At 40.6% G+C, this 27895-nt stretch overlaps 1 protein-coding gene across 1 annotated transcript; it reads left to right on the plus strand.

The window, feature by feature from the left end:
* Positions 1-27763, plus strand: LOC309668114 (guanylate-binding protein 3-like). Its single transcript, XM_082477459.1, has 11 exons — positions 1-9763; positions 13176-13371; positions 16579-16706; positions 19178-19287; positions 19492-19688; positions 21095-21340; positions 22222-22502; positions 23741-23953; positions 25828-25930; positions 26258-26451; positions 27404-27763. Exons 2-11 carry the CDS (start codon positions 13182-13184, stop codon positions 27641-27643), a joined length of 1902 nt encoding a protein of 633 aa, XP_082333585.1. The 5' UTR covers positions 1-9763; positions 13176-13181; the 3' UTR covers positions 27644-27763.
* Positions 27764-27895: the final 132 nt, after the last annotated feature.

Consider the following 27895-nt stretch of genomic DNA (forward strand, 5'->3'; position numbering starts at 1 on the left):
AGGAACGAAACTGGGTCATTTGTAGAGACGTGGATGGACCTAGGGACTGTCAGACAGAGTGAAGTAAGTCAGAAAGAAAAACAAATATCGTGTATTGACGCATATATGTGGAATCTAGAAAAATGGTATAGATCATCCTATTTGCAAAGCAGAAATAATGACACAGACATAGAGAACAAATGTATGGATACCAAGGGGGAAAGAGAGGGTGAGAGGAATTGGGAGATTGAGATTGACACATATACACTATTGATACTATATATAAAATAGATAACAAATGACTGCATACCGTATAGCACAGGGAACTCTACTTAAGGCACTGTGGTGAACTCAATGGGAAGGAAGCCCAAAAGGGAGGGGATATAGGTATATGTATGGCTGATTCATTTTGCTGTACAATAGAAACTAACACAACGTTGTAAAGCAGCTATACTCCAATAAAATTAATTTATAAAAAAAGATAAGCAGGAAATTTGGTTACTTCATACATAAAAATTGTGAGGTTCAATTGTCCCTGGAACTAATTTTGGTTCCCTGATAATAACTGGATTTTCTTGGTCAGAGAAAAAGCAGCTGACTCTGAACTTTAGTCCTATTTCAAAGTAGCCTTGCTCTACTTTTACTTTTAATTTCACTTATATTAATAGGAAATAAAGTTTCCAGTATTTTTCCAAAATGGACACCAGAATTTTACATTCATAAACAAGGTGAAGATAAAATTTAAATCTTATCATTTACAAAAATTAATCAGAGAGACTGAGATAGTTAGAGAAGGCAGGAGGAGAGAATTCTTGAGTCCTTGCCCAACTTGTCTCAATTCAGAGTTGAATATGGTCCCACGTTCTATTTACACACTGACTGGTCATTTTAGGATCTAAGCCTTTATTCCTGATAGCTTGGATAATACTCTAATTTTAGAGCAGACTTTAAATTGTCCAGTGACCCCTTATAAGAAATCAAATGCTATTTGCTGGCAAAGAAAGATGAGTAATGGCCATACCATTACTGTGAGGTGAGTGTAAATTCCCACTTCAGCCTCTCTGGATGCCTTGGATGGAGGGGTTCCTTGTTACTGCTGGGTGGGGGTGGGTCCCATTAGTCCTCCACTGATAACAACTTGTCTATAAAGTGTGGTAGTGCCTAGTTACTTTGACCCACGTGCCCGCCCCTGACTCCAGTGGGAGATGATCTATTTACTACCAGGTGGTGGTGGCGTTGCCTCTTCTGATACCATGCCAGTGAAGAGAGGAAGGCCAACTTGTTACTATGCAGTATTTATTTCTCCTTCATTTTGAAGAATAATTTCAGTAGATACAGAACTCTAATTTGGTGCTGCTTTTTCTTTCAAGATTTTAAATATTTCACTCCATTCTCCTCTTTCTTGTGTGCTTTCAAGCAAGAAGAAAAGTCAGAAAAGTCTGATGTAATTCTTACCTAGTGCCTCTATGAGCAACGCATTCTATCCCTCTGGCTCCTCTGGCTCCTTTCAAGATTTTCTCTTTGTCTTTCATTTTCTGCAATTTGAATACGATGTGCTTTTCAACTTGAGAAGTTTCTACTGACACACCTCCAAACTCACTGAGTCCTTCCCAACCATGTCCAGTCTATTGATAAACCCAACAAAGTCATTGTTCATTATGTCACCATGTTTTTGGTTCCTAGTATTTCCTTATGATTCTGAGAGTTTCCACTTCTCTCCTTATATTACTCATTTGTTCTTTCATGTTATCCTCTTTTTCCATCAGAGCTCTTAACATATTAATCATAGTTATTTTAAATTTCTTGTCTGACAATTCCAAAATTTCTGCCATGTCTGAGTCTGGTTCCGATACTTGATTCGTCTCCTTAGACTATGTTTTTTGCCTCGTAATTTTTTCTTGAAAGCTGGTGTGATTTAATGGGTTTAAAGGAACTGAGGTAAATATGCCTTTAGTGTGAGGTTTTATGTTATCTGTCTAGAGGTTAGGTTGTGTTTACCACTTGTTGTGGGTGTGGTGTCAGGAACTAAAATTTCCTTACTGTTTTTGTTTTTGTCTCCCTGTTGTCTTTTGGTTTCCCTAGAGAACTTTTCTACTACCATCTAAATGTGTATGTCTCCCCAAAATTCATACGTTGACAACCTAATGCTCAATGTGCTGGTTTTTGGAGGTGAGGCCTTTGGGAAGTGATTAGTTCATGAATGCGGAACAATCATGAATGAGTTTAATGCCCTTATAATGAGGCCCAAGAGAACTCCCTTGCTCTGGTAGTTATATTTTTAGTCTTCTGAGGAACTTTCATACTCTTTTCCATAGTGGCTGCATCAATTCCCATTCCCACCAACAGTGTACAAGGGTTCGAAAGCTATACTTTAAAAGTTTTTATTTTGCATTCACTTCAAAAACATTGTGACTGTGTAAATAATTCTGGTGGACATTTTTCATTCAATACTTTAGAGATGTTATTCCACTTTCCCTTAGCTTATATAATTTCTAGCAATGTTTGTTTCCAATCCTAGTTTTTGTTCCTCTGTAATATTTCTTTTTTTTTCACCAGTTGTTTCAAGATTTTCTCTTTATGCTTGGTTTTTATTGCTAGTCTGTGAGGTGCATGGCCATATTTATCTTATATTTGTTTTCCTTAGGGTTCTATGAGCTTTTGATCTGCCATTTTTTGTCTTTTATTAATTTTGGAAAATTCTGGGACATTTTCTCCTCAAACATTTTTTTCTGCTTCTTTCTTTACTTCTTCTACTTTTATTTTTTTCAATTATGTGCACAATAAACCTCTTGGCATTGTCCTGTGAGGTGTCTTCAGCTATTGAACACTCAGTTATAATTTTTTTTCTCTTTATTTCTGTGTTTCCATGTGGTTAATTTTTATCAATCTATCTCAGTTTCTTTAATTCTTTCCACCAATTTGTCCACATCTTTTCTGTTAATTCCATTAAAATAAGTCTTGATCACTGATACTGTGCTTTACTCTTATAGGATTTCCACTTAACTCTATTAATAGTGTCCATTCTTTAAAAAATTTTACATATGTTCATGTGTGTTATTCACCTTTCCACTGGATCCTTCAACATAATAATAATAGCGATTTCAAAGGCCCTGTCTGATTGTTTCAACATTAGGTTTATCCCTGATTTTGGTTCTGCTCCTTGTCTTATCTCATTATAATGCATAGTTTTAACTGGTATTTTTTTTTGTTTGTTTTGTTTTTTGCTTGACTCCATATTTATTGTATGCTTGGCATTGTAAAAGAAATTGGATATCGAGATAATAATATCTATGTTTGAAAAATGGCACACCTCTTTTTCAGTTAGGATGATTGTGGGGGGCATTGATTCCATGTAGTAATTCATCTGCTCTGGGTATTGTTGTTGCTATATCTACATCAAGTACACTACAAGCTTCACACTCCTCCAGTGGAATTCTACCATTACGCTGTTTGTAGTGGAAGGCCTGAAGCACCAAAAGATTTTCTTAGTATTCCTGTTCCACCCTCAACTTTTAGCAGACCCTGCATACTTGTCTTGTAAGCAGTCTCTCTCTATGCTCTTGACATATTCCAGTGGTAGACTACTGTTTTTGTTTTTTGGTTTTGTTTTTGTTTTGTTTGTTTGTTTGTTTACTCAATGCAAGGCTTTGTTGAATGCCTGCATACTCCTAGGTTCTCCAGGTATTCCTGCTGCACCTCAAACCTCGAAAACCCAGTCAGCCTCCCCAACCAAGGGTATCCATATCTCCTGCCCTACATCTACTATTTCTTATGAACACCTGACGGAGGTCAGTGGAAATTTTTTATGAGTATGTGTGGATTCCTCTCATGCCAAGGTTTCTCAGGGATTCTAGCCCTCATTAAATCTTCAAGAAATCCATTAAAATTTTATTAATTTATTCTAATCTCTATAATCAGATAAAGGTTAAAAAAGTTTATGTGGCTTCTCTTCTCAAAGGAGATTGCGACCCTTTGGAATTCAGTTTATCTTCTTGCCTTGTGACCTCACCTGTGATAGATTTTAAAAACCATGATTTTATAGATTATTTGGTCCTTTCTTGTTTTTCAGATTGGAGCAATATTATCTTGAGGCACTTGCATTCTTAGCAATTTGGAACATGGATCTCATTTCTCTTGATTAGTCATTCTAGCTTTACCAGTTTTATAAAGAAACAACATTTTGGATGCTTTGATTCTCTTATTGTATATTGGTTTTCTATTTCATTAAGTGTGCTTTCATTTTTATTTTGGTTTCTTCTACTTTCTCTGCATTTGTATCACTTGTAGAGATTGATATTTAGCTTGTTTTCTACTTTAATTCTTTACTAGCTCATGGCTTTAAGGCTATGAATTTCACTGATATTAGTGATTTAACTGCATCCTGAAGGTTTGATATATAGTATTATCAGTATTGCTCATTTAAAAATATTTTATGTTTTTCAAAATAAAATTTTCTTTGACCTATAGGTTATTTAGAATTATAATTTTTAATTTATATATATAAGACTCTCCAGTTATCTTTTTGTCATTGTTTTTTAACATTGCATTATTGTAAATTGGTAAACTCTGCTTGACTTTAATTCTTTAAGTTGAAAAAATATGTTTTATACAGTGTTTGATCACAGTTATTAACATACAAAATATCCATTTGTTCAATTTATTAATTATCCCCTTCAAATCTTCAATATGATTACTGATTTTGTGTGTTTGTTCTATCAATTAATCACAGAGGTGGGATAAGTGTGTCCTTAAACTTGTGATCTTGCCTATTCTTTTAGTTCTGCCCATTTCCTCTTAATTTATTGGAAGCTATATTATAAGGTACATAAAAATATAACAATATTATGTCTTTCTGTAAAACTGAAACTTTCATCAATTTTCTGTATGACTACAGACAGGCTCTTTTGCCCTTAAAGTCTATTTTTATATGCTGCTATATATTACATGCACACACTATAATATGTTTTCATGTAACACTTGTAAATACTTTTGTTTTTATATTATACTAAATTTTTTGTTTTCTATAATATTTTTTTATTATTTGTATAGTGTACAAATCCCCTTTCTTTATGTTTAACCTTTCCATAGGCTTATATTTTAGATGTGTCTCATAAATAACATATGCTTTAATTGATATTATGTACTTAGTATGCATTATACCTGTTGCATTAATTTCATTTCTATTTACTACATTACTGCTTCATTTGGTTTTGTATGTTATATTGTTTTACACTTTCCTTGTGTTCCCCCTATTATGTATTTCTTTTTCTCTCATCTCTATCTTCTTTCAGATAGACTGAATATATTTTATTCCTCCATTTGTCTTCTATTTGTTTCGAAGTTGTTAATTGAATTGAGTCTATTGTTTAACTCAGAAATTAAAACATGCATTCCTAACATATCATGATTTAAAATCATCAATGCCTTTATTCTGCTTCCAAAGAAAACAAGGTCTGCAAAGCTGCATGTATGCCCTTAGGACTTGTATGTTATTACTTTAGCCAAAATATTCCTCCCTGCTCCCATAATGTGGCAGTAATCCCACCTCTTCATGATGATCAAAGCCAATTATCATGATAAACTACTAGTATGTTTACTATTTCCTGTGCCTGCTGCTCTATTGGCACAAGATGCCCAGAGAAAACAGGCAGCAGCTATAGCTTTAGGTTTAGTGGTGCCCTTAGTGTGTCCCCTGGAGGAAACATACCCTCTCTAGGAACCAGGACCTCTAGAACCACAAGCCTAGATTTGCAAGGTCAAGGAGCACAAATTCCCCCAAAGAAGTCACAATGAATGATACTGAGGGCCATTGGCCTCCAAACCCATGTATTATGCCTATTGGGTACACAGCACCCTGTAATGACTTTGGGCTTAAGTTATTTACCACATCCAGACAATGGTGCCCATCCTCTCAGAGTCATGGTCAAACTGGACTCTTAACTGCCTCTATAAGAGTGTTCCACAGCTCTACTAGGAAAACAAATTCTGAATTAATTGTGCGATTTGTGGTACAACAAGTGTAACTCATGTCACATGATTTTAAGCTCATTCTGTATTGTGTAAGTGGCCAAACTCATCCCCAGGAATTGAAAAAAAGCTCGTCTTGGGAGGGATGTGTTGACGTCCTGCTATGGTCTTAGTCAGCACAGAAAAGGAGCCAGCTGAAAAGCTACAGCTTTAAAAAGAGATTTACACGTTTTCTTCCAAATGTGGCTTCATTAGCAAGCAGACTTTCCTTTGTTTTCTTATCATTATAGCGTACTGGGTATATGCAAAGGGCACAAAATAGGGAGTAGAATTCAGCTGAGTATATTGAAGAGTTGGGAATGCTTTGAAAGAGAGAAAGTTTGTGCCTAACCAGAGTAGCTCCTTGTCAAGTAACGGCTGCAGTTTCTATTCCCCTCACATCCAAGTAAGAACCAAGACAAAAGAAGGTAGCAGTTTAATTGATAGACATCTAACCACTTCTCATGCAGGAATTAGGTGGGCCAGTATTATATAGTTTAAGATTTGCACTTTACTCCTACAATTGTGATATGACTATTAGGCTCCAATATTCTTAAAAAGTAGTGGAGGTGAGTGAGAAGGTAAATACTCCTGGTGAAGTATGTGTAAATCCAAAAAAATTAGAGGAACGGACAACATTGAATGAGACCTCCATTACAGTGGATGAACGCACAGACACTTGGGGCTTTCAGTTTGTATTAGATCCTGCTTTCTCTTTTCAGGTAGCTCTAATGGACACCTTCCCCCCAACCCCTACCCAACAGTATTAAAGTCTGTGAACTTTGATCATGTGAACTCTCTGACACTCCAAAAATAATAAAAGGAAACATTAAACCAGAAATAACTTTTTTCCTTTTATAAATGGGATCTAAAGAGAGTTTAGCTTGAACACTATCAGTTCAGCAGTGAAACCTGACACCCTAGTGACAAATTAAACATTCCTCAACATTAAATTGACCATCCCTGACAAGTGTTGGAGATGTGTAAAGGAGGTATACACATACATATGTCTTCACCACACCAAACCAGATGCAGAAAACTGGAATTTCAGTATTCCCTTTACCTCATGTTCCAGATACACTAAGGCTGAATTTCCTCAGGTGATACACTTCCACTCCAGCTTGTGAGTAAATTGACATATTTATTATAGCCAAATAAGCATCAAGGTCTACTGCCTTACATTTTGTATAGTCCTGAATGCCTATTCTTTTATCTTGTTTATTTCTGTTCTCTGCAATATCCAAGGTGCTTTTAGTTTTGCCTTGTTTTTACAAACATTTTGTCACAGTGGCTACTCTCTCCAATTCTAGACTCCCCAAGCCTAAGAATCATATCCCCAAAGGACTATTTTTCCTTTGTACCGACGTTTTCCTCACCTGATGAACTGCACTCATATTTCTGAACTGAAAGCGCTTCAAGTTTGAGCTGTTTAGAACTCTGGTCCATCCACAGCTGTGGTCTTTCACTAAACTCTGAGTAGCAGTATGTGAAAATGAGACTCTTCCTCTCAGAATTTTCACTAGACCCAAAGCTGAGTACACTAAGTGACAAATAAGCACAATTTCTAAAACAAGATGCTAGACCACTTTTTCTGGAGTTAAATTAATAGAAACTGAAGAAAACTTCATTTCAGTTAAATCAAGTCTCATTGACTGCCTTCAGTTTAGGAACCCATTTTAATCATTCTTCCTTTTCCAATATTATTGGATTTTTCCTGAAGCAATTACAACCATGGAAGCTGGAAGTGAGACTCCAAATGTATTCTACCCCTTTGTAAGTAATGATATATATCATGTTTCAGAACCAAACATACCTAAGTGGCCTTACAGTCTTCATCTTGAAACACACATCTTTATACCCTCATTGATAACAACAAAAAGTTAATGAAAACAGAAGACAGGAGATCAAGAGAGTCAGAAGAAGACCAAGAGTGATACAGAAAAAGAGAGAAATGTCTTGGATCCAGGTAACTGAGAAAGGATTAACTTTATCTGGCCTTAGGTCATGTGCTCAATCTCCCCCTAAATCAATCTCGGTGGCTCAGGAATTATGGGGTCACGGTAATTTTTCCAGCTTGGGTTCAAGTCTTGAATCTGCCAAGTTTCAACTCAGGAGTCTAGAAAAATCTGTCAATATTGTGCATATACTTTTAGAATTATAACATGCTTTGCACCTTCAAATATGGTATCATTCTATTTTACAGAATAAGCTTAGGGCAATCTGGCTAAGGATTATTATACTTTTCTAGCTGCTTTTGAAGCTAGATAAGTCTGCATATGGAATATGTGTCAAAGCACTTGCTCTTGGGGAGTCTTGGCCATAGAACTTTGAGACTATACTCTCCCTGTCCTTGCTTTCCCTCACTACAGTCTGAAATACAGGTGTGGTAGTGAAACCCTGCTCCATAGGGTTAAAAACCGGTAACAGAAACTGGTGACTAACAGAAATTCTTGAGCTCATCTTACAGAACAGCAGATAAGGGAACAGATCGAAAATCCCTCCTCTTGTAATACAACAAAACTGGCTGAAACAAGGTGAAACCAATATGGCTGATCAGAGTCTGCACAGAATATACTTGCTTGTCCCATAGGTGAATTTTGTCATCACAGCCCCAAATTCTCCGACCTGTTTCAAACCAAATCTCCCTGAATTTGCACAGGCGTCCCATGAAGAAGCATGCAACTCAGATAAGCCTGCACAGAACTCCAATTACCTCACCTTTTCCCCACCTCCGATCACCTTTCCCCAAGGTCTAAGACCACCTTGCTTCTTTGTCCCCTAAATATTCCAACCACCTCTCCTTCTGGGAGGCAGACCTGAGACTTGTTCTCCTGCCTCTTCACTGGGTTGCCTCACAAATAAAATTTTTCTCTGTTGCAAACCTCAGCGTCTCAGTGTTTTGGCTTGCAGCCCCTCGAGCAAAAGAACCTTGTTCCCTAACAGCAGCAGTCAAGTTTTTAACCTGTAGGTAAGTACAATGCCTTAAAGGATACAGAACAGGATGGAAGGAATCTGAATTAACTCTCAACCCCCAAATTTGCATCCACCCTCAAATTATAAACAGTCCTCCCCCCAACCCCCAACCCCTAAATCTGGATGCACCCTAGTAAAAGAAAGGAAAAGAAAAGAAGAGAAAAGAAAAGCTGTAACAAAATAATAGTGAGTATGTCTGGGCTATAAAATCATGGATTTTATACACACACGTATTTTTCTTGCTAAGGAAAAAAAACCACCGCGGTAAAAAAAAAACAAAAAAACCCCCGCTGTTTTAAAAAGGAAAGAGAAAGGAAATGAACAAATGAAACACTTTTCAAGTGAAGAAAAATTAATATAGAAACCCCTTCTCTCACAAAGACGCCCCTGAGAGACAGGCTGTTGAACTCTCTCATCCTACCATTACTTGGGCCACGTTCACCATGGGGTCAAGGGCACCTAAGCCACCTGTGGAGAAGGGACAAAGTTGGGTTTACCCAGCCAGGTGTGGAGGAACCCCTCCCTGTCTCCCTGTCTTTCCCCGACTTCATTCGGGTTCCTGCTTCCATTAAAAGAAGGAAAAGAAAAAAAAAGCCGTGTCCTTATGATGTCCTTTCGATTTCGGTTTTGTTTCTCATAAACCCGACCCATAACGGGATGGCTTTTGATAATCGGCTGGCTTTTCAGCTTCTAAATAAGAGTCGGTTTCCGGAGGAGCCAGATGCAGAAGGAGCTAGACGCAGGAGGAGCCCTAGGGGCGAGCCGGAGCAGCTAACTTGACCCCGGCCGGCCGCAACCGCGCCACGTAAGTTTGCTGCTAATCTTTATACCTTCCAAGCACATTTCCGTTAAATAACAACAATAAATCCCCCCGCGCAGGTTCCACACTGCAGGAGGGGAGGCCGCGGACGCCTGCGCGGCGCGGAGGGTGTGCGGCCCGGCGGGCGCGTTGCTTGGGTAGCGCAGCGTTTCCTTTTGGATCCGGGGCGGCTGCCAGGCGTGTCGCCGGGATTGCACTCTCCTCCTCGAGCATCTACGCAGGACTGCAGCAAGAAGCCCTGCATGGGAGAGGGAGGAGTGCATGCTATATCTTCTGAGGAAAGGGGGCTGAAGTCCTTTTCAGAATTGAAGGCCCAAACCCCCGGCCCCTTGCAGGGGCGCTGGGTGCGGTCTCTTCCTCTAGCCCCCTCCTCCCCTCCTCGGACACATCCTGACTGCGCCTCGCTGGGCACTGGAGAAACAGGGAAAAGATGGTCCTTGACATAGAGACAATTTAAATCCTAAATTGACCCTGCATTATTTTTGACTTAACATTTGATTTTCCGAATACTACAGAACTGTATTATACGGAATAATTCAATCTCACTCTCACTAAAAAAAACTATTAATAATAACTGTTAAGGTCTAATCATGTTTGTTTATCATACATTGTTTTTCATGTGTGGCCCAAACATTAATTGCATCAGAATAATTTCTGGTACTTGCTGAAAATACAGGGATTGGGGTATGTTAACTATTCTCCTGAACAGTAACCTTTGGAAACTGTTGATTGCCTTCTGCCATCTAGTAGCACTATTCTTTTCCACTTGTTTAGTTTTGAAGTTAAAAGCTTCTGGTTTTGGTACCTCAGTATACTTTGAATTAAAAAAGAATCTTTGTAGACACATTGACTTACACAAAGCTTTATCAGTATTCAATCTAAGAAATAAGCTCTACAATTTCTCTTGCTTACAGCTATTCAGCTTAAAAATAAAACAGTTATTTTACCAGCAAAAGTGAGTTTATTTGGGAATAGCAGAGGAATTGCAACTTGGGACAAGCAAGCTATAGAAAAAGCCACAGGCAAGTCCAACAAAGAAGAACCTTATTTTATAGAGAAAAGGAAGGGGCTGGGAAGGGTGGTTTGTAAAGAAAAGTCAGAGTTCAGGGTGATGACAGATTCTCATTGACTGAGTTGCCGGGTAGTCAATTCTTGTAGGAGATGCAATGTACACCTTTTCCTATAGGGGACTGTCGTTGATGACTCCTTCCTGTTGAAGATTTTTCCCCTGTGGTCTGTAATTGACAATTCTTCTTGTAACTGACCTCCAGGCAGTAGTTCTGCATGAGAGCTCCCCCTTCTGGCCTGCCGACTCCATGTGAGTGAGGTTTCCTTGTGATGGGGATGGGTTGGGGGCACGGCGCGAGCTTGTGGGATCTTAGTTCCCTGACCAGGGATGGAACCAGCGCCCTCCTCAGTGAGAGCTCGGAGTCTCAACCCCTGGACCACCAGGGAATTCCCCAGGTTTCCCTTTATTAATTTTCACATAACACAGCAGTAAAAGGTCATGTTTTACTCCCCCATCTCTGCTCCCAATCCACTATAGAAAAAGAAAAGAAATTGTACAGAGGAAGGCTGTTAAATAAATTCATGTTTTTCTCTAATAAAAAGGTTTTAGATACAGTACCTTATATTTCTTGGCAATTTGCAGCTTACAGAATTCATTGACACATTATAACGCAATGTCTAATTGCTGATTATTGAAATAGTACATGAATCCAGGAAATTTTTTTTTCCATAATTGATAGCCTATCTGTTACCAGCTATACAGTAATGAATCAGGCAAGAATTGTTGCTTTACCTATAAACTGATAAGAAAATGCAGGCTGTGGAGGTAACTTCCTTTTTCAAGGTCTCAACAGACAATAAGTGACTTAAACCCTTGGGTTTGAACCCTGGCAGCCGGACTCCAGAACCTGTACTTTGACATCCCAGGGCAGCTCTGAGTTCCTCCAGCCTGACTCCTCCTTCTCAGCTGTTATCACTGGTCCTCCCCTACCTGCTCATCTTCCTCATGGGCTGTGTCCTCCCACTTGCTTGCAACCAGGGAAGGAAGTGTCACTGTTTCAGGCCAAAGCTAATCCTCCACTTTCATTCAGAAATTACCCTCTCTGTCTTCAGAGACACTTAATTTTAAAACAATACTTATATAGGATTTACTATGTACCAGCATAATTTTAAGAGCATTGTAAGCATTATGAGATATTTAACCCTCCTAATGACCCTAATGACAGACTGAATTTTACTTTTAGGGTTACCATTTTACAGAAGAGAAATCTGAGGCACAGAGAAATTAATCTTTCCAGTCGTCACACAGCTAGTAAAGTATGGGCACATGTGGATGTTGCTTAGTATTGTCTGAGAAAATAAAGGGACAGTTAAAACTCTCTGACTGCTGTCTGTCTCTTGAGATCATGAGACACCCAATCATTGTGACGAAATCATTTAAAGTAGAGCCTGGCCCAGATGTGAGACTGTGACATAGGTAGGCAGACCTTAAAACACCCTGGTTGCTTGCCTCTCTTCCCTGTCAGCTTAAATAATAAGAAATGTCCTGTAATTTCAGTTAATAAATTAATTCTTGCATGCACAACTTTATTAGGTACCTTTAAGGTCTGTCCTATTGTGTTTGAGGGAGAGCTACATTCTTTGTGTCTCCTTTCTCTCGCACTAACTCCTCTTCCAGCCTGCTCCCAATGATTCAGTGCATCTGTCCTCATCAAGGTTACCAATCACATTCATTTTTCCTTTGTTGGCAAGTTTTTCCCTGATTCAACTCTATGTGAGTTCAACCCCCAACACTCTAAACACCATTCCCTCTCATTTCCTTCTGATCATTTACTATCCTCTGATATACATACATGTATTTTGCTTTTCCACTTTCTATATTATCTGTCTTCTCCACTAGAATAGATCTCCATGAAGCAGGGATTTGTACCCATTTTGTTCACTCTTTGATACTGAGCCCCTAGAACAATCTCCAGCACATGGTAGGTTCTCAATAAATATTTGTGCAATTAATGAGTGACCCAATCATTCTGGAACTCCAGAAATCGTCTCTGGTCACTCCTCATCTCCTTCATGTCCCATTCTGCCTCTACGTACCCCCAAAATGTTAGTGTTCTCATGGCTCCATCATCAATGCTTTGTTTTCTCATTCTATTTGCTGTATGCATCACATGGATAAGGTTACTTTAGGGTTCATGTAAGGATCAATAAGATGATGTACATAATGTATCTGTATAGACCTTGGCACATTAGGCTAAATACTCACCTTTTAGAAGCATACAAAACATAGAAAATTGATGTATAAGTTCCACATGCAGAAGCCTGATGTGCATCGTGAGAGATAACTTGTGGATCTTGTGTTTTACTGAGTCGTTCCTCTGGGTTACAGCTTCCCATGGAGTCTGGATCCACCATAATGGACCCCATCTGTCTGGTGGAAAACCAGAACAATCAGCTGACAGTAAATCCAAAAGCACTGAAGATTCTTGACCAGATTTCTCAGCCTGTGGTGGTGGTGGCCATTGCAGGGCTGTATCGGACGGGAAAATCCTTCCTGATGAACCGCCTGGCAGGGCAGAACCACGGTGAGTGTCGTTCAGTGTTGTTCAGGACCATTTGCTTGGAAGCAGTGATAACACAGGCTGTGGACCATCCTCCTCTAGTGTCATGTTAAGAAAGAGCCTAACCCCTCCCGCTGAAGAAAACTTCTAATTCTCACCACCAAATTTATAACTTCAAACCCGTCTCCCCACAATGTTCAGTAATTTTGTCCAGTAATCAAGTGTTCCCAACCCCATGGAAACATCCACCTCATTCGTCCTGGTCCCATCCACTGTCATCTGCTCAGGGGCTCATCTTCAACAGTTTTTCCCTTCCTTCCTCCTTCCTCACTTTGGCTTTAAACCAAAGTCATTCCAAGCAGCACACAAATATTGTTCAACATGTCTTATTTTCAAAAAGGGATGGAAGGAAGAACAGACAGTAAAATCCCTATATCCCATATCTCAGTGGGGCTACCATGCATTCTTTTTGGCTTAATTTCACAGCAAAACTTTGATAAACTGCACCCCTTCTCTTTCTCTAACTAGTCTTTTGTAATACGTGAACTCTAAAACATATGGAAGAGTGCATAAAAATATATATACATGTAATCAAGTTGATCAATATGAAATGATCATCTGTTCAATCACCGCCCAGATCAAAAAATAAAACATCACCAATACCCAAAAGCCCAAATCACACCCTCTCACACCCTCACTAGAGCTCACCAATGTTTTGATTTTCATGGTGCATTCTTTCCCTCTTCCTATTTAAACATGGTTTTACAATCTATGTAAACATTTCTTAAAAATAGCTTAAAGTTTATAGAGGGAATTTCATTCTGATATTCACTGGGATCTTGCTTCATATTCTCAATAAGAAGTTTGTGAGGTTCATCTAGTTTGTCATATGTGTCTGCAATTATTTTCACTCTTTTGTACTTTGCAGCTGACAGAGGATACCACAATTTATTCATCCATTTGTTGCTGATGAACAACAAATGGTGTTCTCATGATTATTCTTCCATCTATATCCTGGTGCACGTGTACACTAACTTCCTTATGTTAGACCCAGAAGTGGAATTGCTGAATCAACAAGTATTTATGTCTTCAGCCTTTCTAGATAATATCAAACCTTTTAAGCTTTTTAAACCTTTTAAGCTTTATCAAACCTTTTAAAGCCTTTTATGCTTTATGTCAGTTTATATGCTTATTAGCAGTAATTTAGAATTATCCACATCCTTACAAAATTTTGGTAAAAACACTTCTTAACTTTTGCTGATCTGGTGTCTGTGTAGTTGCATGTTATTTGCCTCACTACAGATAAGCTTAAGCACCTTATCACATATTTGCTATTTGCATTTCCTATTGCAAAAGGGGTTTTTTTTCCTACCAAGTTGCCTGACTTGTTTCTTATTGATTTTTAGGACAATCCGCCTATGTCCTGTTGGGCAGTTCTAAGAAGACCACACACCATTTCTTTCTTAATGCCTTCCTCTGTGGCCCAGCAGCTCAGCACAATTAGGGAGTAGAACCTCAGTCCACTAAACTCTAAGGATCCTTGGGAATATCTCATTGTCTCTCTCCCTCAAACTATCTCTGTCTCTGTATCTCTCTCTCCCCCATCTCTCTTTTTTCTTCCTTTCTCCCTCTCTCTTTTTTGCTTTGCAATCTCTTATTGGCTTCAAACAAAACATTTTATGTTTGTCTTTCTTTGAGAGGAACTTGATCACCAATCAGGGGAGGACACTTTTCCTTGACAGCCTAAATTAATAAATAAGTCATTTTTGGAGGGATTAAAGATTGGAGAACTCTAAGAAAAAGATACATACAAGGAGTTTCAACAACAATCTTGTTTTTCTACTTGAGATTACATCAGGTAACAAGGAGGTGATTTCCCTTACTGAGGAAATACCTAACCTGGTTTTGTTTTAAAACACCTGAATTGTGACTCACCACCCCAGTCATATCACAGGAAGAACAAAAACAAACAAACAAACAAACAAAATTAACACCCAAAGTCGGCTAGCAGAACCAAGTCACTACTCTTTCTCCTTGTGATGACTTCTTTGTCTGTTCTTTACCTCACATAACTTGCACTGATGAACTCCAGTTACACCTTGTCTTTTCTACCTGGGGAAGTTCAGATTTTTCTGTATTAATCAGCAAGCAGTCAAATACCATCACGATGTAGAAGAGTGCAGATCATCTCAGGTCTTATACCTTCTCTGAGCAGAACGTACAGGATGTGGCAATGGAGGGGCCTGAGCCATGCTGAACAATGCTCCCCTAGGTATTTCATCATATCCATTTCCATTCTCAGTTAAAGGGAGCATTGGCATATGGCATATGGTCAATATCTTGGACTGTTGGACGAGATACATTACCTGCAGCTTCCAAAGCATATATCTCATATCCTCTTCCCCTGTGGGCTTAAGCCTTTGGAAAGAAAAGCAAGCAATTCTCACAGGTCTTTTCTGCTTTCCCTTCTATTATATCACCACATGAGTCAGTGAACAAAGAATTCATCATTTTTTGAAGAGGAGAACAGAAATGAGGACAATACAAGGAGGAAGTGAGGAAAAAAAAACTAAAAAAGCTGATCTATCAGTCCATGTCCTGAAAGGACACAGATAACCCATTTAAAGGATAACTGAAGATGTTTAACGGAGGCACAATTACAAGGGCACAAGCAGGGCAAAGGGAACCAATGAAGGTACAGAGTAGCCAGAGAGTGGCAGGAACAATGGCCAGGTAGCCTTTATAACTCCTGTAGTGTGAAGAGGCAATGTGTAGATTCCAGAATGTGGCAGAGACCAGAGTTACTGGTTGGAGCTAAATGAAAGGAGATGTGACCAAAGTAGAGGAACAGAGACACTTGGGCCACTGTGGCTCACCAGGGTGGACGCCAGGGGAACAGGAGGCTGACTTCTGATCTCCTGCTGGTACCTCTCACTGGCAGAAGTCCATCAGAAAGTGGAGGAGAAATATAGAAAGGTTATTAGAGCTAACATTATTTCTGAACTGTGACACAGTTTGAGCCATTAATATGAGGAGGTGAATAGGGGACACAAAGTGCTTCTTGAGAAGGTTCTGACTGTGTACAGAGGTTGGATTTTCTGTACTTGTTGAAATGGAAGCACCTTCCTCTGAGATAGGCACTCACCTTCAGACAAGTTTACCCAAAGTAACCACTGGGCAGCCTGGACTATCTGCTCTTACTGTGTGCTGCTTTCTCCTCTTTCTTTGCAGGTTTCTGTCTGGGCTCCACAGTGAGGTCTGAAACTAAGGGCATCTGGATGTGGTGTGTGCCCCACCCCTCCAAGGAGAGCCACACCCTGGTCCTTCTGGACACCGAGGGCCTGGGTGATGTGGAAAAGGTAAGGCGGGGAATCCTCTATGCTCTTTTTTTTTTTTTTTTTTTTTTAAAGAATTTCACTTATTTATTTATTTATTTATGGCTGTGTTGGGTCTTCGTTTCTGTGCGAGGGCTTTCTCCAGTTGCGGCAAGTGGGGGCCACTCTTCATCGCGGTGCGCGGGCCTCTCCCTACTGTGGCCTCTCTTGTTGCGGAGCACAGGCTCCAGACGCACAGGCTCAGTAGTTGTGGCTCACGGGCCTAGCTGCTCCGGGGCATGGGGGATCTTCCCAGACCAGGGCTCGAACCCGTGTCCACTGCATTGGCAGGCAGATTCTCAACCACTGCGCCACCAGGGAAGCCCCAACCCTCTATGCTCTTGATACTCCACTTACACCTCAATTTCCCACCTCAATTCAACTTTTATAACATGTTCCTATAAACTGCAAATCCAATTATGAATAATGAGGCTAAATTCTCTTACCTTGAATTTATTGTTTAGTAAGATCAATACTTTCGTTATTGGGGATAGATCGCCTTATTTTTTTATTTTATTTTATTTATTTATTTATTTTTATTTATTTATGGCTGTGTTGGGTCTTCGTTTCTGCGCGAGGGCTTTCTCTAGTTGTGGCAAGTGGGGGCCACTCTTCATCGCGGTGCGCAGGCCTCTCACTATCGCGGCCTCTCTTGTTGCGGAGCACAGGCTCCAGACGCGCAGGCTCAGCCATTGTGGCTCACGGGCCCAGTTGCTCCGCGGCATGTGGGATCTTCCCAGACCAGGGCTCGAACCCGTGTCCCCTGCATTGGCAGGCAGATTCTCAACCACTGTGCCACCAGGGAAGCCCGATCGCCTTATTTTTAACACTGGGGTGAAAGATACAAGTTAACAAATATTTATTGGGCATCTGAATTCCAGGGCTTTTCTATCACAGTGAGTGAGGTATGGGCCCAGAGCTGAGTTGGGAAGATAAGAAATATGCAGTCTTATCAGTACAGGGAGCCATGGACAAAAAAAGTGAGACCTTACCCCAGTTGTTCAGGTTCAGGAAGACATCCTGGTGGAAGCTATAATCCATGGAATCCACTGGCTCTACAGGTTAAGGTATATGGGGTTAGAGGTAGGAATCATGAAAATATGTTTTCAGTGAATAAACTATTTTTAAAATCTCCAGAAAAGCTTCCACTATACCAGGAACATTTTATTCTGAGTTTCGGGGCTCTGAAGATGAATCCTTCAATGAATTCTATAAAAAAAATGAGCTAGACCCACCATAAAAATGTAAATGGGATAATATTAGGTATTTTGTCTTCACAGTGTTACTTGCAATCAGTCTTTTCTCCTTATTTATATTAATCTGCATCTAAATTAAAGTAGTAGCAGTGAATCTTTGGCTTTCATCACTGCAGGCAAGGGTTGGGGCATGAATTAAGAAATTGTGAATTTAAAAATCCAGATTTAAAGTATTCAGTAATTACCTCAGTGTCAGCCCAAGATGGTCTACTGATTCCTACTAGATTTTAGTTTGTATAATCTTCTTGTTTTTATCTAACTGCATTTGTCAAGGAACTAAAGCACACCATATTGCAAACTGATAGAGCAGAACTACTTGCTGTCCTTACTACATGTAGTGTATTTTGGTAGTATATATAATCTATTCCAAAGTCACTCATGACTTGTCCTGAATCTCATTTTCAGCCTCATCGTCTATTACCACATGGGTAACCACTACTTCAGTCAAATAAAGTAACCTTGTAATACCTCTATATGACCACACTTTCTGGCAATTGTGATCGGCTTCTGTGGGTCCTTCTACCTACATGATCCCCAAAGCTCCACAAATCCACATTCTGTCAATTCTTTAAAGCCCAGCTATTTTCATCTTAATGCCATCGTATCACTGTCAGGCATAATCACTTCTTGCTCTGAATGCACAGAGTACTTTTTCTGTTTTTTTGGAATTGCCTCTTTGTCTTTTACATGATAATATTTGGTTCCATGCCTGGCGGTTTATCATCTTGAATGTATTTATAGGTTCCCAGGTATATCTGCCCCTCCATCTCTCTAGGGCAGGGACTCTCATATGAAACTCTATATCCACACAAGCAGATGCAGTATCTGCTGTTTTCTAAATGCACAATGAATAGATGATGAATTTAATTGAATAGCACTAGTCCCTAATATAGCCCATGATCAAGAAAAAAAGTGCAAAGGAATCATGGCCCACTTATTACTGCATAACTTCTGTGTTCCAGGCACTGTATTAAACAGTTGACACATTTCACGTCGCTCACTTCTGTTAACAGCTAATGAAACTGAGGCCCTGAGAGGTGTCAGTGTCAACACCAGAAAGGTTTGCGTTTAGCACTGTCTTGAAAATTTATGTTATTTGCCTTACTGTTGAGTTACAGGACAGCTGTTATAGTCAATGAACAACTGAATGAGAGAATGAGGAGGAGCGTCCTCAGTCCCCTGCTGCAATGTGCTTTCTAGGGTGACTCCAGGAATGACTCGTGGATCTTTGCCCTGGCCGTGCTTCTGAGCAGCATCTTTGTCTACAACAGCATGAACACCATCAACCACCAGGCCCTGGAGCAGCTGCAGTATCCTTCCAGGAACTGAACCACCATGTTTCATTGAGTTTATGGGAATAGCAACTGACATTGTTTCTTCTTTCCCATGACTCCTTTCTCGTGGCTTATGAGAAGGGAAAATGGGGCAAATGGGAATGTTGATAAAACTTGTTCTGGGGTGAGATCTGGAAATTGTGTTGGAGGGCACTTCTCATTCCTTAGCTAAGATCCCAGCTACGTGACTGAACTAACAGAGCTAATCAGGACAACATCCTCTGCCAGCTCTGATGAAGTACAGGACTCAGCCGAGTTTGTGAGTTTCTTTCCAGACTTTGTTTGGGCTGTACGGGATTTCATGCTGGAGCTGGAGTTAGATGGATACCCCATCACTGAAGATGAGTATCTGGAGAATGCCTTGAAGTTGATTCCAGGTATCACAGCAGGGCCAGGGTGGTGGAAGGTTCAGTAGGAGGTGGGGTCAACAGAGGTCTGACATTCAGCACTTGATGTCAATCTTGATTTGGGGTTGGATTGAGGCCATGCTAACGTGCTTGGTGAATGGCAGGTGGGTGTGGCTTCAGTCATTATTGTTACTGGGAAAACCTCAGTGACCAGAGCTTAAACTCACAGAGGAAATTTATAATCCAATATTAGACCAAATGATTTTAGAAAAATGGACACCATGGGAAAAAAAGGCTCACATACTTATATTACATATTAAGTCTAAGTGCTTCTCCTTTCCTATTTGAGAAATATAATCCATCAAATTGGAAACACAGAATCACAAGATAAACAAAAGAACTAATTTTTTTTTTTTTTAAGAACTAATTTTTGAAATACCTTTAACACAGTGTATCTTACCAGCATACGTAGCTACATCCTTCATATTGATAGATAGGCTATTTATACAATAAAGAGTTCAGAAAAAAAAGCATTGCAATGTCCTTCCAGTAAGACTGTCAGATCCTTAATATGTTCTTCCTCATAGTATCACACTCTTCATTCTAGAACCTAACACCACATATGTCATGTTAATATAATAAATTAGTTACTCAGATTATTATAGCAGAGAGGATAATGGGTGGTACCTAGAAGCAATATTCATTTTTTAATTTAATCATTTATTCATTGTTTCAATAAATATTTGTTGAACTACTGATATATGCCCAGAATCCCTTTGTATGATAGTCACGTCCAATGTAAAATGATGCAGAGGATGGATGAGGTCTCCTAGTTTCATTTAGGCTAATCTTACCATGAGATGGTGTACGCTAAAGTAATCTCCAAACATATTTATAGTATGTGTACGTTTTTACTCTGATATATAAATCTTCTCTTTACTGTCCTGAGTATCATTTGTCTTCCACGGGTTATTTTCTCAGCAATATCATAAATATCTTTGTGTCTACCATTACATTACTGACATTACATTACATTACATGCCATTTCTGACATAGGGACTATAATGTCAGAAAAATATTTCTGACAATTTCTTGGATGAATCTATCATTCAAGAAACATCTAATAAATAGTCGATCCACTGCCCGCCATGGAAGGGTAAGGAAAATAATCAGTAGTTTCTTCACTTGGAATGGATTCCTCCCCTGCCTCCTCAGAAGTACTTCCTTCACTCTTAGCTCTGTACAAAAATAAGGCGGGGGGGGGTGGATTTTCCATGTCCTGAATAGATTAGCATAAGGTTGATTTGCGTGATTCAATAATAGGAGATACACAGGCACAGTAGTTACAGTGATGCAAAGATCCACAGAAATGAAAGTCCTCAGCCCCCTCACCTGAAGGCTGTTCTTCAGTGATTGCTCTCTTTCCACTCCTGCAGGCAAGAATTCCAAAATCCGAAATTCCAACATGCCCAGAGAATGTATCAGGAAGTTTTTTCCAAAAAGAAAGTGCTTTGTCTTTGACCGGCCTACAAGTGACAAAAAATTATTACTCCATATTGAGGAAGTGCCAGATAACCAACTGGATGAGAATTTCCAGAAGCAATCAAAAAATTTCTGCTCATATATCTTTACCCATGCAAAGTCCAAGACCCTAAGAGAAGGAATCACTGTCACAGGGGGAAGTGAGTCTCCTTTGCTACAGCATGTCTCTCTGTGGTTCAGTGTGTGTGATGAAGTTGTGATTGCACTCTGGGTTTGTCAGCAATTGTGATTTCTTCTCTGTGTAACTTGGAAAGATGTATGTTCATGCAACACATGTAAATGCATGTTTCTTCATTAAAAGAAGCCTATGTAAGGCTACCAAATCTCATGAAAGTATTACACTAATGATGTAAGTTAAAAATTGAAATCTTCATGGTGATGAGGTGTCTGACGGGATAAGTGTTTCGAGTGAGGATATGCAAGATATTTTGTGAATTTACATGAATCGGAAAATAAATAGTAGTCCATGAATCCATGTAAGCTCATTGAGAGTCTGAGAAACAAATGTAAATACAATCTTATGTACAGGGCTGGCTTCACGGACATGCAACCTGGACAGTCACAGTGTAATGTGCTGAGATGGGCCCTGCTTGGTTTAATGTTGGTGTCACTGTCCTGAAATTCTTGATGACATTTTCATCAAGACATTTTCATTTACAAATAGTGCCCACAAGTAATGTAATTTACTTACAGGTTTATTTTATAAAAATGGGAAAAGTGTTCTGGGAGACCCTTGAGCATATCGTTTGAAATCATTCGGCTAATATTGTAATGGGATGAATTTGAGAACCATAAAAGGTAGAGTGAATAGGAGACACAGTGATGTTATTATAAAGAAGTGGATTCATAGAACAAAAAGGAGGAGGCTACAAGAATGAAGAAAATGAGGAGAAGAATCGATAGAAGAAAAGAAAACTTCAAATTCAATAAAATGTTAGTGATTTTTAGAATGCTAATCTCTAAAGCTATTAAAACAGGTGAGAATTCTCTCTCCATTTCATAAATATCATGTCTCATTCAGGGCTGGGGACTCTGGTGGTGGCCTACATAGATGCCATCAACAGTGGAGGAGTTCCTTGTTTGGAGAACGCAGTGATAACTCTGGCCGAGCGTGAGAACTCAGCAGCTGTGCAGAAGGCAGCCGACCACTACAGTGAGCAGATGGCCCAGCGACTGAGGCTCCCCACGGACACGCTCCAGGAGCTTCTGGAGGTGCACGCAGCCTGTGAGATGGAAGCCATTGCAATCTTCTTAGGGCACTCCTTCAAGGATGACAAGCAGACGTTCCAGAAGAAGCTGGTGGTAATGTGCCCTAGAATATATCCTTCCTGATTCCTTTCTTCTGGAATGATACCTAGACTCCCCCTTTTGACACCATGGTTCATGTGCTTCTCATCATATAAGGAGTTTAGATTCTAGTGAGTGATAGGGCTCTACAGGCTACAGTCCATCTCTTTTCTAAAAGTTGGGCTTTTAGTTTCTGTTGTGGCAAAACAAATTACACTGTGCTTAGCAGCTTGAAACAACACACATCTATTAGCTTATAGTTCTTCAGGTCAGATACCAGCCCAGGGTCTATGGGTATTCTGCTCCGTGTACCATAGCTGAAAACAAGGTTCAAGTGGCCTTGGTACTCACATGGAGGCTCTGGGGAACCCCCCTCCATCTTCAATCCAGCAGTGGTGCACTGTTTCCTTCTTCTGTTTCTAATCTCTCCGACTACCTCTTCTGCCACCAACTGGAGAAAACATCTTTTAAGGGGCTTGTGATTAGGTAAGGCCCACCTAGGTAATCTCCATTTCTTAGAGTCAACCTGTTCCATGTAATATAATCTAAACACAGAATAATTGTTCATCATCTTCACAAGTCTAGGAACTATGCGGAGTGTGGACACCAGCAGAGAGAACTCTTGGAGATCATAATTCTGCTTACCATTGGCACCTTCACTGAAAGTTTGACTTTCAGTCTCCCTTGACCATCCTATAATTTACAAAGATCTTTTAGTACATACAGAGTAAAACCAGCTCAATTGTAATTTATAAGTACAAGCAAAAAATTTCTGTTCCTATAATTTCACACACTCAAATCCTCAATGAAACAAGAATTCAAAAAGAGTTCAAAACTCTGTTCAGTGTATACTTAATTCATTAGTAGGAAGTTGATTTGCTATGTACATATTTTTATCCATAGCACCCAAGTTTGAAGAGGAAACCCTACTTCCATTCATAATTGTACTTTCATTGTTCATTGTCGATGGATGGATCACTATTAATGCTACTACTGTTAAAGTAGTAGTTTGCCTCTGCCAACCCCATCATTGCACAGATGTTGAGACTGAGCCCAGGGGATTTAAGGGACTTCATACAAATCACACAAAGAGTTTGTCAGAACTGGAACTAAAACTAGACTCCTGACTCCACATCTATTATTCTGTGTCTCATGTACCTGATGCTGTCAGACTACTTCTTCCAAGAGGATCACAGTTGGACCTTCCCTCTAACAGCTTCTTTCTATTGGATTTCCCCATATTTCCCTGGCAGGACATCATGGAGAAAAAGAAGGATGTTTTCATGATCCAAAATGAAGAGGCCTCTGTCAAAAATTGTCAGGCTGAGCTTAAGAAGCTTTCAGAATCCTTGATGAAAAGTATTTCAGGAGGAACTTTCTTTGTCCCTGGAGGACACAGTCTCTACTTAGAAGCAAGGAGCAAGTTTGAACAGGACTATAAACTGGTTCCCAGGAAAGGAGTTAAGGTGAGGAGTAATGGGAGTGGGAAAGAACAGAAGATTGGAGTCAGAGGGTCTTTGTTGGTTCATTTGGTTGCCAGGTCCTGCTTTGTGCAGAGGCTGCTGGTCACAAGGAGGCTGACTGTGGAACCCCGGGGGGTTCTGGGTCTAGTGCTGCATTTCTGGTGAGCAGAGTAAGTGTCCAGGAGACCCCAGGACTGTTGCCTGCCCACTGGTGGGTGAGGCCAGGTCCTAGGGCTAGTGCCAGATTTCTGGAGGACAGAGCCAGATCCTGGAGTCCGGTTGCAGGGCCCAGGAGTCCCAGAGCATGTGTTGGATCACTGTTGGGTACAGCCAGTTGGGCTGCTGGATCTGGGGTGTCTTGAAGCTTCTGTTGGCCTCATGTTGGTCCAGGCCTGAGCCCAGCTGGTCCCAAGGCAGGATATAGCCTGCTAGTGGGTGGGCTGGCCCTGCAGACGGCGAAACTGAGGTTTTATTGCAACTGGTATCTTCCCCCTGGTGTGTAGAGTTGGGTCCCAGGGTCTCTGGCTAAAGGGCCCTGGGGGTTTCTGGTCTAGTGCCTGTGCCCTGGTGAGTGAGACCAGGTCCCTGGCCCTCCGCTGGGCAAAGCCATGTCCAGAGGCGATGGTGGGCTCAGGAGGTCTGCTGGTGGGTGCGGCTCTGTCCATGCCCAGTTAGTTGCTTAGTCTGAAGCATCCCAGCACTGGCGCCTGCAGACCACTGGACCAGGGCAGGGCTGGGTCTTGGGGCTAATAAGCTAGGGGGAATATTCCAAAATGGCGAATGCCAGCACCAATGTCCATGTGGTAGAAGGAGCTCCCAAAAATGGCTGCTGCCAGTGTCTATGTCTCTGGGGTGAGCTGCAGTTGCCTCCTGCCTCTCTAGGAGACTCTCCAGGGTCAGCAGGTAGGTCTGACCCAGGCTCCTGTCAAATGACTGCTTCTTCTCTGGGTCCCGGAGCATGTGAGATTTAGAGTGCACCCTTTGAGGGTGAAGACTTTATTTCCCCAGGCCCTCTGGGACTCCCGAAAGTTAACCCCACTGACTTTCAAAGCCAAATGCTCTGGAGGATTGTCTTCCTGGTGCTGGATCCCTGGCTGTGGCACCCAGTATGGAGCTCGGACCTCTCACTTCTCTGGGAGAACCTCTGAGGTTGTAATCATTTTCTTGATTGTGAATAACCCACCCGGGGGTATGGAATTTGACTATATTGAGACTCCACCCCTCCTACCCATCTCACTGTGGTTCCTTCTTTATATCTTCAGCTGTAGGAGACCTTTTCTGATAGGTTCCATCTTTTTCACCAATGGTTGTTCTGCAAATAGTTGTGACTTCAGTGTGCCTGTGAGAAGAGGAGAGCTCAGGATCTTTCTGCTCTACCATATTGCCGAGATAATCAATTTAGCCCTCAAAAAAATGAATTAGGTACTGCTGTCATCTCCACTATAAAACTGAGAAATATGAGGTGTGGAAAAGTTACTAAGTTGCCTAAGATCACACAGTCATCAAGTGGTAGTGTTGATAGGGCAAATGTAATGTCTTGGCAGTCACTCAAAACTCAGAATAAAGCTTAGGAAAGCTTCCTGGAAGAGGAGATAGAAGCTACAAGTTGAAGTATCCATAAATGAAATCGTAATAAAGAAAGAGTAGATGAGCATTAGTCGGAAGAAAAACAATGTGCAGATATAGGAGTCGCACAAAATGGAGGGTGGATGTTTGCAGAATTGCACATAATTCTGGGGTCTGTAACCATTTGGGGATCCTACAAAGGATGGAGAACTTAAAGGGTCCAATCTGTAGGTTTATTGAACAATAATTTCCTCAGCAAGACACTACATCTTTGCTGCCTGACAAGTCTTTGCTCCTTGTTGTGTCCTCAGGCAAATGAGGTCTTCCAGAGCTTCCTGCAGTCCCAGGCAGGAGTAGAGGAAGCCATCCTGAAGGCAGACAAAGCCCTCACTGATGGGGACAAGGCCATGGCAGGTACAGGCGAGGGCTGAGCTCACAAAGGGAAAGGTGGCTCTTGTGCTTCCCTTTGGCAGGTGTGAAAACAAACACTTCCTGACACGGGAGCTTCCTCTTCTTCTGTGGAACCTCTCTGCTGCATGTGACAATAACCAGGGGGGTTTGGGTTGCATGTACATCCAATCAGTGCCTTTGCATCACATGCTGAAGCGTGTTTTCTGATGTGGTAGTAAGAATATTCAGATTCCTTCCCACCATTTTAAAGTCATTTTATCTCTGAGCTAAGGAGGTGACAGCTCGGCGTAACTGTTATGTTCTTCCCTCTTTAAAACTCTTGTGAAACAGTTGAGTGTGCCAAGAAGCATGCAGCTGAGAGGGAACAGCAGCTGCTAAGAGAGAAACAGAATGAAGAGGAGCAAAAAATGGCGGCACAAGAGAGAAGCTTCAAGGAAAATATGACCCAGCTGGAAGAGAAGATGGATAGGGAAAGAGAAAACCTTCTAAGAGAGCAGGAAGCAATGCTGAAGCACAAGCTGAAGGTAAGTCTGGATGGGCCTGGGCAAGGCCTGATGGACAAAACGTTAGCCTCTCAGGAATAAAGGAACAGAAATTTGACCTTAAGTCAGATCCCAGAGGGAAATCCAAAGACATGTGATTCTCTGTAACGTCAAAGAGATGTGGATCGTGCTGAAGACTTACCTCTGTAAGACTCAGCACCTTGTGTAGTGTTAGGGTTTGGAGCACCTTGTGTAGTGTTAGGGTTTGGAGCACCTTGTGTAGTGTTAGGGTTTGGAGCACCTTGTGTAGTGTTAGGGTTTGGAGCGTACAAATAACATGGCCCAGGTTCCTGGACTGCTGTTTGTGGTGATGATAGGGTAGCATTTGCCCCCAAGGAACAGGACCTCAGTCCTAGAGTCCTTAGGATTTTGGTACAGCCATCAGAGACCTGGAATAGTTCCATCTACTCTTGAAAGTATCAGATTGTGCCTGGTATGAACTACTGGATTCTGAAAGCTCTAAAATTTGCTGCATTCATTTCCAGGTCTGCCTGATTCATTTTAAATACCTAGAGTAAATGCATTCTTTGTCCCAACCTGGAGTTTGATAGACAGTGTCCTAAGGAGTCAGCAGTGCCATTTTTGTGACATATGTGTGGTCATCCTCCCTCAATGAAACTGACAAATATTTAGAATTCACCTACATTCCCTCCCAAAGTGCATTATTAGGGCTGGAACACAGTCCTGGGGTAGTTTTCAGGCCTGACCTAGGCCCATCTTTTCTGTGCCCAGGGAGATGGTGTTGAGGGAACATGGGAAGCTCTAAACCCTGGATGCTCTCACTACCCAGGTCCAAACATTTGCAAATATTAGACAAATGTCAAAAAGCATCTAAGGTATTATAGACATAGACACACATACTTACCTGCTGTAGTTGTTTGATACAAAATCTTGATTTGGGCTATTTTCAAAAGGGACTCTCTCCTTTTTACAGATGCAAGAAGAACTACTTACAGAAGGATTTAAAAAGGAAGCTGAAGAGTTAAATAAAGAGATAGATCAACTAAAAGAAGACATTGAAATGACTAAAAATAATACGTCCATAAAGATTTCAGAGGTCCTTGATATGGCTAGCATGGCATTAGTTGCAGTACTACCTGGGGGGTATAAAGTACTTGGTATGGGAGTGAAACTTCTCAGTGATGCTATGAAAAGGGCTGAGAATCCCTATTAAGTATATCTTGAAAGGCTTCTTATGTTTTAATAGTGTAACACTGTAGCTCATTTTTTAAATATGTTGTCACGACAGTTTTGTTGAAGAGGAGTTTAAAAATAAAAACTGATTACCAAAGAATTACCAAAGTGATTACCAGGGCCTGAAATGCAAAAAAACAAACAATTCTGAGAATTAGTTAATTTAAAGAAATGGAAAACAAGTTGGAGGATAATGATTAATTATAGAAAAGTGTTAAGAAAAGCAAAAAAA

The sequence above is a fragment of the Balaenoptera physalus genome (assembly GCF_965194825.1).
Source record: "Balaenoptera physalus genome assembly, chromosome: 1".
NCBI classification, from domain to species: domain Eukaryota; kingdom Metazoa; phylum Chordata; class Mammalia; order Artiodactyla; family Balaenopteridae; genus Balaenoptera; species Balaenoptera physalus.

Coding starts and splice junctions, on each gene's coding strand:
- LOC309668114 (XM_082477459.1), top strand. CDS start 13,182: ATGGAGTCTGGATCCACCATAATGGACCCCATCTGTCTGGTGGAAAAC. Junction 19,288..19,491: donor CAGGCCCTGGAGCAGCTGCA/GTATCCTTCCAG, acceptor CTAAGATCCCAG/CTACGTGACTGAACTAACAG. Junction 22,503..23,740: donor CGTTCCAGAAGAAGCTGGTG/GTAATGTGCCCT, acceptor TTTCCCTGGCAG/GACATCATGGAGAAAAAGAA.